This window comes from Carassius auratus, chromosome 10 (assembly GCF_003368295.1).
Source record: "Carassius auratus strain Wakin chromosome 10, ASM336829v1, whole genome shotgun sequence".
NCBI lineage: Eukaryota > Metazoa > Chordata > Actinopteri > Cypriniformes > Cyprinidae > Carassius > Carassius auratus.
In genome coordinates, this window is record NC_039252.1 from 6,800,662 (window position 1) to 6,814,508 (window position 13,847).

Genomic DNA, 13,847 nt, shown 5'->3' on the forward strand with positions numbered 1-13,847 from the left:
TAGGTGTTCAGAGCTGCTACGTGATGAATGACTGGTCTCGCCACCATTGTACCTGTACCATGTATCTGGGCGTCCAACAGTTTCCAATTCGTCTGCACTGTTCTGGCAGGAGCAGTAATCCTCCTCACTCCATCCAGTGTCTCCACTCCATCCTCCTTCTCCACTAACGCTCAACTGCATTTCCGAACGTCTCCAACCACTGTTCTCTTGGTCAGTCTCCCTAGAATAATAACTTCCTCCTTGATCTCGACTGTTAGAACTGTGACCTGAGGATAAGGAACTAGTGCTTGTAAAATCTTGCCCATAAAGATGACAGTAGCTGGACTTCTTAAATCTGGAACAGGGTGCATCCAAGTTGTCAGGAGCTTTGGGATTGTGTAATTTGGTTCTTCTTGGTACATCTCTGTAATCAGTTTCCACATCACACCCTAACTCATTCGGTCTAGCCGACAGAGGTCTGCCTTCATTCTTCTCCAATTTTCGATGCTTTACTACTGGGCTTCTATTTCTACTTTGCGGGAGAGGAACGGCATTCTGCCTATCTGGACTTCTTTGATGAGCCGCAACTCTTCGAGGTGATGGATTCCCTACAGCACCAACTGAATACATCTCCTCAATTTCCAACAGTACAGCATCTACACAGCAAGACACCTCATCTACTGAGCCACTTACAGACGTCAGGTATTGTCGCAAATCTGATATCTCCTCTTGGATTTTATTAATCCCCTGTAGCTCCTTCAAAATGTGTTCCACTATGGTGCTTGACCCTACTTCTCTTTTCTTGTCCTTGTCCCTACTTCGGCTTGGTTTATCCATTGCACCTCTTCCATCTACACATCCACTCTCTTCTGCTTGGTCTTTGGGCTCTAATTCTTTCATTCCCATGATGGATGGAATGGTGATACTGCCATCACTATTACGCCTCCCCTGCCCAATAACGGCACTCTTGGAGGTTTTAGTCTGACTTTCAAAACTACGCTGGGTTGAGAGACTACACTCATGAGTAGAGGGATCTCTCTTAATGCCACAGATGAACATGTCGTCCTCTATCTCCACTGGAGAGTGCTGGGAGTCATAGGCAGTGTACTCCCCTGATCCCTGGAGGAACTTCTGGATCTTCTTGCGTAGACTCTGACTGACCTTGGGACTCTGGGTCCTCTTTTTACCAAGTTCTTTTTTCTTAGACATTCTTTGCTGAAGTTCACCCGACCCATTTGTTTCATCTTGCTCATTGGAACGACTCCGAGATAACATCCCTCAGAATGGGGTGTGCCTCAGGTGCTGACCAGAAGCTTGAAGCTCTGGTGCATGCGATTACAGAGCTGTTGCATTTCACCTACAGTACACGAGGAAGCATTTTTCAGTCAAGATCATAACAGAGCTTCACGCTCACCTGACATTTTAGGACAATGTCATGAATAGATATTTTACAGACATATTGAAATTTCAATCAGTTATATATAAGCATGCACAATCCATCTAAAATAATCAACATTTATATTCGTGACCATTCAGTCTTTTGCACTGCTTGATGCTATTTTGCAGTTCTAAAACCTAGCGAGCTTCCTGCAGAGGCACTCCCAATTTGAAAGGTAGCCATCTTAATTGTGCAGCCTACAAAAATACATTTGGTCTAATTGTAAGGCTATTTGTGTGACACAGTTGAGCTGCAGCCTATGTAGGCCATTCCAAACCAATTGGTTAGGATTCTACCTTAGAAGGCAGAACACTATCACTTGGAACAAAGCTTGTGACCACATATTTCGTTACTATAAAGTAAGTGCACAGCTGAGGTGCTGAATGCAGTTTCATAATTTATTCTAATGGAGACTTTAATAAAAAAGTAATGCTACAAACCAAGAGTGTTAACACTGCCAACTCTCTCATACACACCCAAGTAAAAAGTCACATTACAGAGAGAGGGTAATAGTAAATATATCTGGATCTCTGCCATGTACTGAAAAAGTACCACAGACAGTAAAATGGATTACAGAAGGTTTACACTGTGTATACAAGGATGTACAAAGCATCCTTTGTAACGGCTTGCCAATTAACCTACTGTAGTCATTAACTGTTATAATGTTAAAACATATGCAGCTGAAAAAGATCCCTAATGAACATGGGTTAAAAAAAACAGCTCAGGGAGTAAAGTTGTACATGGTTAATCAAATCGGACGATTATGCAGTATGCAAACTTTTTTTTTTTAAAGGTACAAAAAGTGACATGACATTCAGCCAAGTATGGTGACCCATTCTCAGAATTTGTGCTCTGCATTTAACCCATCCGAAGTGCACACACACACACACACACACTGTGAACACACACCCAGAGCAGTGGGCAGCAATTTACCCTGCGGCACCCGGGGAGCAGTTGGGGGTTCGATGCCTTGCTCAAGGGCACCTCAGTCACGGTATTGAGGGTGGAGAGAGCACCCCATCTACAATTTCTGCCACCCCGAGACTCGAACTCACATGAGTTCACACGAGCCATGACTTCCCCATAAAGGAAAGCACTCAGCTCATATTAAGCATTCAGTTGTAGAAACAATTCAGGTCCAGACATGGCCAAACTGGTGGGGCATATTCCACATAGAACACAACATATTATCTTCTTGCCTGTCAGCTCTTCTAACAGTAACAGTTACAGCACACGGAGGGTGACAGGCCAGCTGTATTCACTGTGCATCATGATTGTTAATCAGAACCTGCTGGGTCTAATAGCAGCTTCACCCTATTTCCTGCCTGTCAGGACAAAATGTAAGCTAGTCTCATCTGTACACTCGAGGCTTTTCACTTTCATTTATTTAGAGACACTCTTTTACCACATTCAATTATTTTAAACAAATACTGATTTACACTGAAATAGAGGTTGAAATATAAATAATTATGACAATTAGATATTGACGTAATAATGAGTAGATAATGTTGGGACATGATTATTGTCTTGTAGTTCACAATGTTTCAAGTCTATTATCAACAATTTTCTGAGATCCTTTATATCCAATAATAATGCAGATGTGTAAATACACTATTTCCTGTAATATGTGTTAGCAATAAGGCAGTCATTGAAATTCAGATACTGTCCTCGTGTTATTCTCCAAAAGCATTTAATGGCCAACATGATCTTTACTGTGACTTCAACATTGAGCGTTTAGGTTGGCGGCTTTCAAGGGCACATTTTGGCTGGCTGCCACGTGTCTCCAATAGGCTAAAATAAATGTCAGGGACAGCACATTTTATGATGGATTTTTTACTTACCATTTAATACAGGAAATGACATACTTTCAAACGGAGCACTTTGAGATATATTTTAATTACTTGAAGTTAAAACAGCTCAAGTTAAAATTCGACAATCAGTGTGCTCTAATTTTGTATATAATTAACATTTAATGTCCCCTGTTGCAGTAACTTACCATAAAGTTTTGTATTAAATACTCTGAATTTCAAAGTCACATTTAAATATTCCCATTATAGGTTTAACCTCCGTCCAACATCTCCCAAACGGTTGAATTTTGTGTTCACATGATAAGAGCACAGTTGGCAGAAACCAATAATGAGACACTCTTTGAAGGACCAATGAAGCCATTACTGATATGTGACTAAAAAGGCCTGGTTAAACTTGCTGGAATTAGATGAGATTGTGAACCAATTTCTGTGACATTTATTCCGCTGATAGCTCAGGTATCAAAATATTTCAGATTGTTGCCTAATTTGCAATTAAAAACCAAGAGACAGATATGCCTCATAATTTCTAATACGAAACTATCTGCTCACTACTCCGCTACTTCTCAGGTTAATCAGCTCTCACTAGTAGTGGTGCTCCTGATTTACATAGGCCAAGTCATATATAAGTTTTATTAAATTCAGAATGTTTTGAGCCAGTGTGAAATATTGATTTGTAAATTCTGCTGCCTTCCCTTAAAAATGAATAATTTATCTGACTGACACAGTCTAGAATTTGTCATAACTGCAAGAATATATAGACTACCGGTCAAACGTTTGGAATAATTATGATTTTTTAAATGTTCACCAAAGCTGCAAATTATTTGGTTATAAAAATAAATAATAACAGTAATTCTGTGAAATATTATTACAATTTAAAATAACAGTTTCTTGTAAAATCTATGATTCCAGTGATGCAAAGCTGAATTTTCAGCATCAGTAATTTCAGCATCATCTTCAGTGTCACATGACGCTTTGCTGCTCAAGAAACATTTATTATAATTATCAATGTTGAGAACAGTTGTGCTGCTTTTTATTTTGTGGTATCCATGATACATTTAAAAGTCTAGGGTAAGAAGAAATAAAAAAAAAATGTATTCCGCAAGGATACATCCAATTGATTTTAGAAGAGACTGGTATTTAAAAAGCTGTTTTTTAAACTTTCTATTTAAAGAATCCTATAAAAAATGTCTCACTGTAAAAATGTTTTTAGTGTTGATGATAACAACAACATCAAATACTGTTAAAGACTGGGCATCAATTAATAATGGACAGTAATTGAACAGCAAATCAGCATATTAGAGTGATTTCTAAAAGATCATGTGACACTGAGTAATGATTCTGAAAATTTACTTTGCATCATAGAAATAAATTACATTTGAAAAAATTAAAATATAAAACAGCTGGTAATATTTCATAATAGGACAAAATTATCCCAAAGCAGGTGCTCTACCCTGTCTACTTTATTTTTTATCTGCAGTCAAAAAAGAATGAGCCAATTTTTTATTTATTTATTTTTATATATATATTTAACAATATTTTTATAAAAAATACTTTCTATTAATCCTGGTGTTTGGTGTCTGTGATCACTATTTAAAAGGACTCAAATCTATATTTTAAGACTTAAACGAGCTGAAAACTGAACAACATGGTTAACAATAATTAAATTACAATAAATATCCACCTTTAGTTTATAAAACACCATCATGCATTCAACATTTTAGATGAACCTCATAAATTAGAGAAACGTTCCATTAAAGGAATAAATCATTTTCGTCCAAAATCGATTTTCAGATGAAAAATGCCCTCGACATTCCTTGACAAATTTCATACGAATCATCATCACAAGACTGAAAAAGTACACAAAAAGTATAAAACTTACCTTCAGAAGAAAAAAAGAAAAAAAATCAAGTTTCACTTTGAAGATTCAACATCCAAACCACCTGCATATAAAACAGCTACTGGATCTTAAATGTTTGACCTAATCAACACACTTGTTCTGCAAGGACTTATCCAATCGGCTACTTGGGGCAATCCAACACATCTTGAACACAGAAGCAGACACAACCCTCTCCACACACAGACATCGGCACAGTTGAGTGGGTTCCAGTCTAGGCTAGAGTGACACGGTCACAGAGGAGCATCTCTGCCTCAAACATCCTCTTCGCTCTCTCTCTCTCCCTCACTCTCTCACTCTTATTCACGGTGTCCTCTGGCAATGTATTCCAGCACAAAGCTAATCTGGAATTGTCAAAATGCCAGCATTCCATCTCTCCTCTATTTCCCCATACTCTCTTATCGGCATTGCTATGTGCCTGCCTCCTAGTAAACATGTGCATGTTACAATGCACTTTATCCCCTTTCATTTTCACAGTCAGAAATATTTCACAGGCAGAAATAATGTACAATCAATTAACCAAATGACAGGAATGTTACAATACTGCTTAACAATCCACTATAAATAAAACAGGATATGGTACACAATCTGAATAATAATAATAAAAGATCATTTTAAACAATACTAAATATGATAGGGCCATTTAGGAGGTTAGCCAAATCTTATTACACCTTTAAGGCTGGAGAAATATGGAAATCTATATGAAATGTCTTGTCTGTGTTTGATTTATGCTTGTAAGATATAGCAACATACCGGAACCTGTAAACTACTTCAGTGTAGATGTTTATAAGAATAAGGTTAACTCGAATAATTTCTTACATCCTTCTCCACACAAAAATGCATGGAGCTAAGCAGTGTGTTAAACCACACCCATTGTCTCCACTGTATTAATTTAGCAGCTTTTACATAAGTATCCACCACAAGTCTCAAGCAGCAATCACTATAATGGAGCTTCAATGAAGAGCGCCGTATGTGAGACCACTTAATTAGCATGAGGGACGTTAGGCTATCAGAATAAATTACTCCACCTGTACACATTATACATTAAAAAAAAATAGACATTCTGTAACACAAATTCTTAAGCGGGCACTTTCTATCCAAAGCAATCTAAGCTTGAACTAATCTGATCTGCCATTATGATTTGGTGACACTATTAATTTGGATTTATTAAGACTCAATGCGAGGTGATCAAGCCACATAAGTGCCTGCAATGTTAATTTATTTCTAGTGGCTCACACACTCAATTTTGTGCAGTCAAATGAAAGAGACGAAGGGGGACAACAGCATAGCTAATTACTGGCTGTCAAGATGAGAGAAAAGAGAGAGAGAGAGTGAAAAAAAGAGGAGTAACATAGGGCAAAAATATAGAAAAAAACAACAACAGAACAATGAACAAAAAGGAAAATAAATCTATATTATGATAATTTATATTATTGAACACTTAATAAAAAAAAGTATAATTTGGGTAAATCAATTAAAATATAAAATAAAAAAAATTTAATGCATTAAATAAATTATTTGTAATAATGTCAAATATTTTAGGATCCGGTTTTTAAAATGATTGATGGAAAAAACTTCATTCTGGCCTTTTATTGTTATTTTTCCTTTAAAATTGTTATTTTAAATCCACATACTGTATTCACATCTTTAACATTCCACATTCCACTTTGATAATTAGGCATAAACAATAGCTATGTACTTTACTTTGTGAACTTTAAAAGTCAAGCCCAATTTCTTTTAACTAGTCATTAAATACTCTTCAAGACGTATGCTATCTCTAGCTCCCTGCCGCTCAATGCGTAATTACTCCCTGAGACTTTATCAGCGATATCAACAGCAACTCTTCAGAGCCTGACCTTGGCCCCTGCAGATTGAGGCTGTTAGGTCTAGGCTGAGAATCCAGCATGCCTTGCCTAGCCGATAAAATACCAAAGTAGTATATCACCACATTAATTGCACTCATGAATTTAATATCTCCAAGTTGCAACCAACCAACAAACCAAAACTATTTCCACAAGAACATAGTCTCAAGAATGTACATTTCACAAGTTTAAATCTTAAATGTTGAAACTCAACCAATCCAAAACAGATGTTCATGAATGAGCTGAATGGGGTTGTGCAATTCATACTTGCCTCCTAGAAAGCAATTAAGGTAAGCAGATCAAATTCAAATGATAATTTTGATTGATAAGATGCTGATAACTAGTGCAGGTTTATAGGGAAAAAATGTGGGTAGTGTTTGATTTCAAGTGTGAAACTGGAACAACTGAAAAAGGAATAGACAAAGGAGATGGATGGTATGAGCTCCCTACTATACCTCCTTAAGTTGAACTCTCACTTTGTTGATTGCCTTAAGCCAGCGCAATCTGGATGGAGAGAATGGCAAAGGCATTCCATCGTCCCTGAAGCTAGAAAAATAAAACATTGTATGAAAATTAATTCATGCTATTGAATAGTCATTATACTGTACCAAATGTGCACTGGAAAACCACCATAAGCCAACACAATATCTTTACCCTTTGAGAGTTTTATTAGGCATTTTGTCCACTTGAGAAACCGCTTCCTTTCTTATGGTGCAGCTTATACCCTTTCCATTTTCTTGGGAGGATTTCAATCCTTCATCTTCCCCCCAGGAGGTTTGTTCATTGGTAGGGTGATGCCCATTTCTGGATGGTTGATAGCCGGTACTGTGGTAGGAATGGTAGGACTCCTCTAACTCTGAACAAGCAGCACTCTCTTGACCAGTCTCACTGAGCTGGGAACTAGCTTGGCTGAGGTTCCCCGAAGATCCAAAACGACTGGAGTCCACAGGACTAGTGTTGTTGGAAAGAAAAGAAACAAAAGAAAGATGGCAGCAAGTGAGTTTCAGTAACTAATATTTTTAAAACTACATTTTAACCAGTCTCCAATTAAGAAGCACAGTAAATGCTACACACAGCTAGAGGAAATACAAAGTTACAAGGAACCAAAGCACAGTTACTATACAAAAACCACATAGCACTGAGAAGAAACAAATCACACATTGGGAAAGCCACCATTTTCATAAACTAACGCTAAAACTAAAGTTAATGAGTGTGTTTACATGCACACTAATATTCTTATTCTGCATATTGAGATATGATTAAAATTAGCCCCTTAATTTTGAATTTGAATATTTCAGATGGCATACTTATAATTAGGGATTGGGAACTGAAAAAACGGTTCTTATTATGAGCTCTGTTTTTCAAGTTTTTCAAGTTCAGTTTTTTCTTTAAGGACCAGAACTTGAGTAATTTCTAAGTTTTGGTTCTGACAACGGTTCTGGTGCAACACGTGACCAAGCGCTGTGAGCAGCCTTGCACCAGTGTTTCCCGTAAAGGATGTCACAAACCAAATAACAGAAATGCCACCCTGGCTCTTGTTTCCAACAACGTGCACGACGCAGATGCGTTGTGTCGTGTCTTTAACTGCCGAATGCATTGTTTTCCATGTCTGAACGTGCCCTCGTTCCTTTGATAACTGCGTAACTTGGTTTAGACACAGCACCTGCCGCCACTAAATTAGATTATATTTATCCCATATGTCATTAATATTCATACTGACTTCAGCTTGGACCACTAAATAAATAGACTGCTATTGTTATGCATGTTTGAGGGTTAAGATCATTTAGCGTACAGGTTGAAAAATTTGGAAACCACTCATTGCATCACACCCTCTCCTGACTGCATTATTATTTGTAAAATAGGGGCTTTATTGAGTGTGTATATACATGGTTATAAGTATAACAGTTTATATTTCATTAATTTAGGGAAATGAAAAAGTGTCTTAGCCCTTAGCCCAACTTATTCCTGCTTGAAAAGCAAAATGTTAATGATATTGTAAAAAATATTAACTTTGAAGCATGTGCTGATTGATGGACTAGCATTACTCAACATTACTTACTACCTTCCAGCAACACTACATTCAATGAAAGTAAAAAAAAAAAAATATATATATATATATATATATATATATATATATATATATATATATATATATATATATATATAAATAAAATAATAGTTAATTTAAATGGAACCAGAATTGGAACCGTTTTAACTGCAGTGTACCCAACCCTACTTATGAAGATCTGTATAGTGTAATATATGTTGAATTTTGACATTGCCAACCTTTAAATTAAGTTGACAGTAAGTAATAAACAGTATTGAGCATTGAGTATTGCACATTTTTCCTTACCACTATGTTTTTTTATATGATTTTAATAATGAAACCAGAGCCATTAGGCAGAACCAGAAAATTTCCAACGATTCCCAACCCTACCTATAAAAAAACAGCACATATGGTCTTCAGCAGATATGCGTGAGCACTACTAGAAGTCCTATTCAAATAATTAGTTCATTACAGAGATCAAAGGCAGAAATTGGTGCATGAACAACATGAAAAACAAATTTATTTACTTTTTAATTTGTATTTTTTGATAGAATAATTACTGTGCATGTAAACTCAGTGCAACATAAATGGTTTATGAAACCATTTATTATGCTGCTACTAGCCTTTTTGGAATCAAAAGGTTCTTCTTTTCCTGCTGTAATCCTGAAGAGTCATCTGTAGAGGGTGGGGTCTGGATATGGATTTTCGATTCTTTTAGAAGAGGAGGATCAGGAGTGGATAAACTGAGTTGGGGTTTATCTGTGTCATTTTCTGGGACAACAAATTCTTTATTTTGGACTTCAGAATTAGCAACCATTTGTTGTTTAACATCAACAGGGTGTTTGATTTCACAATTTTCTTCCTTTGACTTAAAATCATCATGCCCTATTTCAGCAGTAGTACTATTCAAAATGTGAACTTCATTCTTTTGAGCTTTAGGCTGGGTTGTAACAACTGGAGTTCTTTGTTGCTTAGGAGGTTCTGGAAGTTTCTTTCTGCCATGGAAAACCCAATTTTGTTCCAAATAAAGATGCTGATGTTTCTTCTTTTGACTTCTCCTCCTGAAACAGCCCTGCTGAAAAAGACTTAAGCCCAGAAAGAAGCTTGCCACTTTCTGTGTTTGATATTGAGGGTGAAGAAAAGAAAGATCCAAAAGACTTCCCAGCATCTGCAGCTCCAGCCATGAAACCCAATTTAGGTGCCGTTAAACTTGACATTCCAAATATAGACTGAGAAGTTTCTGTTGATGGAGGGCTTTGAGCCACTTTTGAACTAATGTCTATTGCAGATAATGATTTGTCTGTATCCTTTGCTTCAGGTTCAGAAACAATGACAATAGTTTTCTCATGTATTACGTCACTGTCATAAGGCTCCTTAACAATTGTTTCACCTTGATGGCAGCTGGAAGCTGCTGTGACATCTACACTTGCAACTGTTGAATTACTCAAAGTATCATTATCAGACATTTGTTTAATGGGTAAAAGGGTTTCTACTTTATCTTTTCATCTTTGTCTCCAGACAATGTAACATCCCCAGAAGATGACAGTGAATCATTATGTGCATTCTGATCTTGGACTGACTGAGGAGTAGAGGTAATATATGGTCCCATGTCAGCTGCTTTGGGTGCTTCTGGTGATTTAAACATACCGAAAAGGTCATTTTTCATAGATTCCATGGGCAAGCTACTTGGAAAGCCAAAGAGTGAGTTTTTTTCTGTGGTTGTTTGTGAAAAGGGACTTGCTGATGAACTTTTTGCTGAACTGGCACCAGTAAAGAGTTTAGACATAAACCCACTGACTGCTTCAGCTGATGAGTCTATGACAGATTTTTGTTGTTCATGATGTTGAAGTCCTTCAGAGACAGAAGCAATGGGCTCTGTTGAATCAGTCTGTTTTATAAACTCAGTTTGGTGATCTGTAATCTGGACTTCTGTTTTTGTACTCTGCTGTGAGTTAGAATCAACATCCTTTGATAAAGCATCTCCATGCATACTAGAATTATTTACTGTAACATCTAGCTTACTCCCCTTAGCAGCATCGGTCTCAACAATGTGATCTGAGATTTTGACAGCAATACCAGCAGAGACTGGGGCCATGGAGGCTGCTGTTTTTTGTTGCTCGCCCAAAGAAATAGAATGCTTGGAATCATTATTCTGTGGTCCTGATTTATTTTCCTCCATGAAGCCCAAATTTGACAGGCTAACGCCCACCGTCTTTGATTTATTATCCTCAGTGGCATCCCCTCGAGAGAAAATGATGCAACCTTCAACAGCCCCTCAGTTTCAGATGGTTCGGATTTTGGTCCTGTTTTACTAGTTGAAGGTGTTGAATTAGGCCCACTGAACATGGAAAGAAGATTTTTTCCAGGAGCATCTTTAGAAGCAACTCCAGATAGAAGACCTCCTAATAGTGAAGAAGACTGAGGATTGGTCTGTTGTGGACTTGATCCGCCAAATACAGAAAATAAACCTTTTCCTGGAAACTCATTGAAGGTAGAAGAACCTGGACTGTTACTTTCAAGTGTAGGCCCTGCATTACTTGCACTGGGCTGTGAACTTGGCCCAGAAAACATAGAAAACAGATTCTTGCCAGGAATTTCCTTTGATCCTGAGGCACCCGGGAAAATCCCACCTAGAATAGATCCAGATTGAGAAGGAGCATTTTGAGAACCTGACCCTGAAAACATTGACAACAAGCCTGAGGTCGCTCCCTCTTTTGGTGGTACTACACCCTGAGCAGAGGAATCCTTCTGGTGTGCTGGTATCTGGCTAGTTTCAGAAGATGCAAATCTACCAACAACAGTTGTCAATACTTCTTGTGGGATTTTTGGTGCCGATACAGTTGGATCACAGCTTGGTGTAACTGGTGTCTCGCTTGGCTGAATTATAGCCCCAGCAAGGTTTGCCAAAAGACCATTACCAGGGGTTTCATTTGATAGCAATCCACTTAGAAGTGAGGTTGGTTGAGAAGAACCTGGCTGTGGAATTTGTCCAGTGATCAAGTCTTTACCTTGAGACTCCTTTAACTCTTTACTATCAAGGGAAATAGAAGTTGACACTGAATCAGGTTGTTGTGGGTATTCCTGAGAGCTAGGTGCACTAAACAAGGAGGGTATTTCATTTACTGATGGCTCATTTGAAGGGACAACAGACTCAGGAGTCAAGCCTTTCTGTAATGCTGTTGGGTGACTGGCTATTCCAGAGTCCAAAATTAAACCCTTTGCTGGACTGTCTTTAAGTGGTTCCTTTGAAAGGGTAGCTCCTTTTGTAGAAGAAGAGACAGACTGTGGTGGAGTTTGTTGGGAGTTAGACCCATCCAACAAATAAGTACGTTTAACTGTCTGCTCATTAGTAGAGACAGTGCCTGGAACTCTGGTAGTTGGTGGTTGTGGGCTTTGTGCTCCAAACATGGAGAACAAACCTTTTGCTGGACTCTCAGTAGAGCTTGAAGATCCACCTAATATACCACCAAAAATTGATCCTGTCTGCTGTGAAGATTGTTGCCCTGAACCACCAAACATAGAAAATAAACTTTTCCCCAGGGGCTCTTTTTGTTGTCCATTTCCTTGGTGTGCAGGCTGTGTGGTAGAGTGTGGTTGTGAAGTCTGATGTTGATTAGGGCTACTGAACATAGATAGCAATCCTGTTACTGGTGGATCTTTTGGTGGATCAGTTCCAGATCCAGGTGAAGTCTGCTGAGTACCAGAACCACTTATCATGGAGAGTAACCCCATAGCTGATGTTTCCTTTGGAGGAATAGAGCCTGGTGTTTGTTTCTGATTACAAGAATCAGGTTGTGTTGAAGACTGCTGTGTACTAGTGCCACTGAACACAGAAAATAAATTCAGACCTTGAGTTTCTTTGAGAGGAGCAGATCCTGGTGTGTGTGTTTGACTTGAGGATCCAGTTGGTGGTGAAGTCTGTTGAATACTGGAACCTCCAAACAAAGTCAGGATGTTTTTGCCTAGTGGCTCTTTTGCAGATGCACCATCAATTTTTTCTTGAGGAGAGGCAGATCCAGATTGAGATGGAGCTTGTTGTTGACTGGAACCACCAAATATGGACAGCAGCCCTTTACCTTCTTCTTTAGAGGCTGTGGCCCCAGAGAACATATCCCCAACAGAGAAACCAAACAAGCCACCAGATTGCTTGGAGGGGGCATCTGGTTTTGTCTCCCCAGTTGGTGGCATAGTTTGAGATCTCCCTGGCATTGGCACCTTGTTAGCTTCAGGGGAAAATATCTGAGATGATGAGACACTCCTTTCTTGAAATGACTGTGATACACTAGGTAATTCTGAATGACTGCCTTGTCCAGAGGGACTTACTGTTTGTTGTTTCTGAATTCCTTTAGGCATTGTTTTTGTTTGGCAGCAATCTTTGTTCACATAATTTAGTACGCTAGTTGATTGCAGGTGTGAGGGAGAATGTTGCAGATTTGTCTTTGGTTGTGAAGGACTTTCTATGTTAAAAATATCACCTATTGACCCAAAAAGGCTTTGTCTTGTTTTGTCTTGATTTGTTGTTCCAGCAGAAGCAGATCCATTTTTCTCTGGTTGTCTAGATGACAGAGTAGATTTAGAGGGATCCGACTTTACCTCTTCTATCCCCACTGCAGTCTTGAAAAAGGTTAAAAACCCACCAGACTGCTCAGATGGCTTTCCACCATGTGTATCTACTGGCTGAGAAACTTCTGGAGAAGTCGATTGTGAGGTTGCACTTGAGCAGTGTCTTGAAATTGAAGTAGTAGAACCAACAGATGTTAAAGGAACAGAGGACTGTTGGGACATTGTGGCTTGTCTTGCCAATTTGGGTTTCTGAGAA

At 38.3% G+C, this 13,847-nt stretch overlaps 1 protein-coding gene across 1 annotated transcript in view; it reads right to left on the reverse strand.

Moving 5' to 3' along the window:
- Positions 1 to 13,847, reverse strand: part of LOC113109450 (protein unc-13 homolog B-like) — a 66,562-nt gene that overhangs the window by 38,491 nt on the left and 14,224 nt on the right. The window contains exons 7-8 of the mRNA XM_026273018.1: positions 7,636 to 7,932; positions 7,437 to 7,527 (exon numbers count right to left, since the gene is read on the reverse strand). Coding sequence (XP_026128803.1) covers positions 7,437 to 7,527; positions 7,636 to 7,932 — 388 coding nt within the window. The remainder of the gene's footprint in view (positions 1 to 7,436; positions 7,528 to 7,635; positions 7,933 to 13,847) is intronic.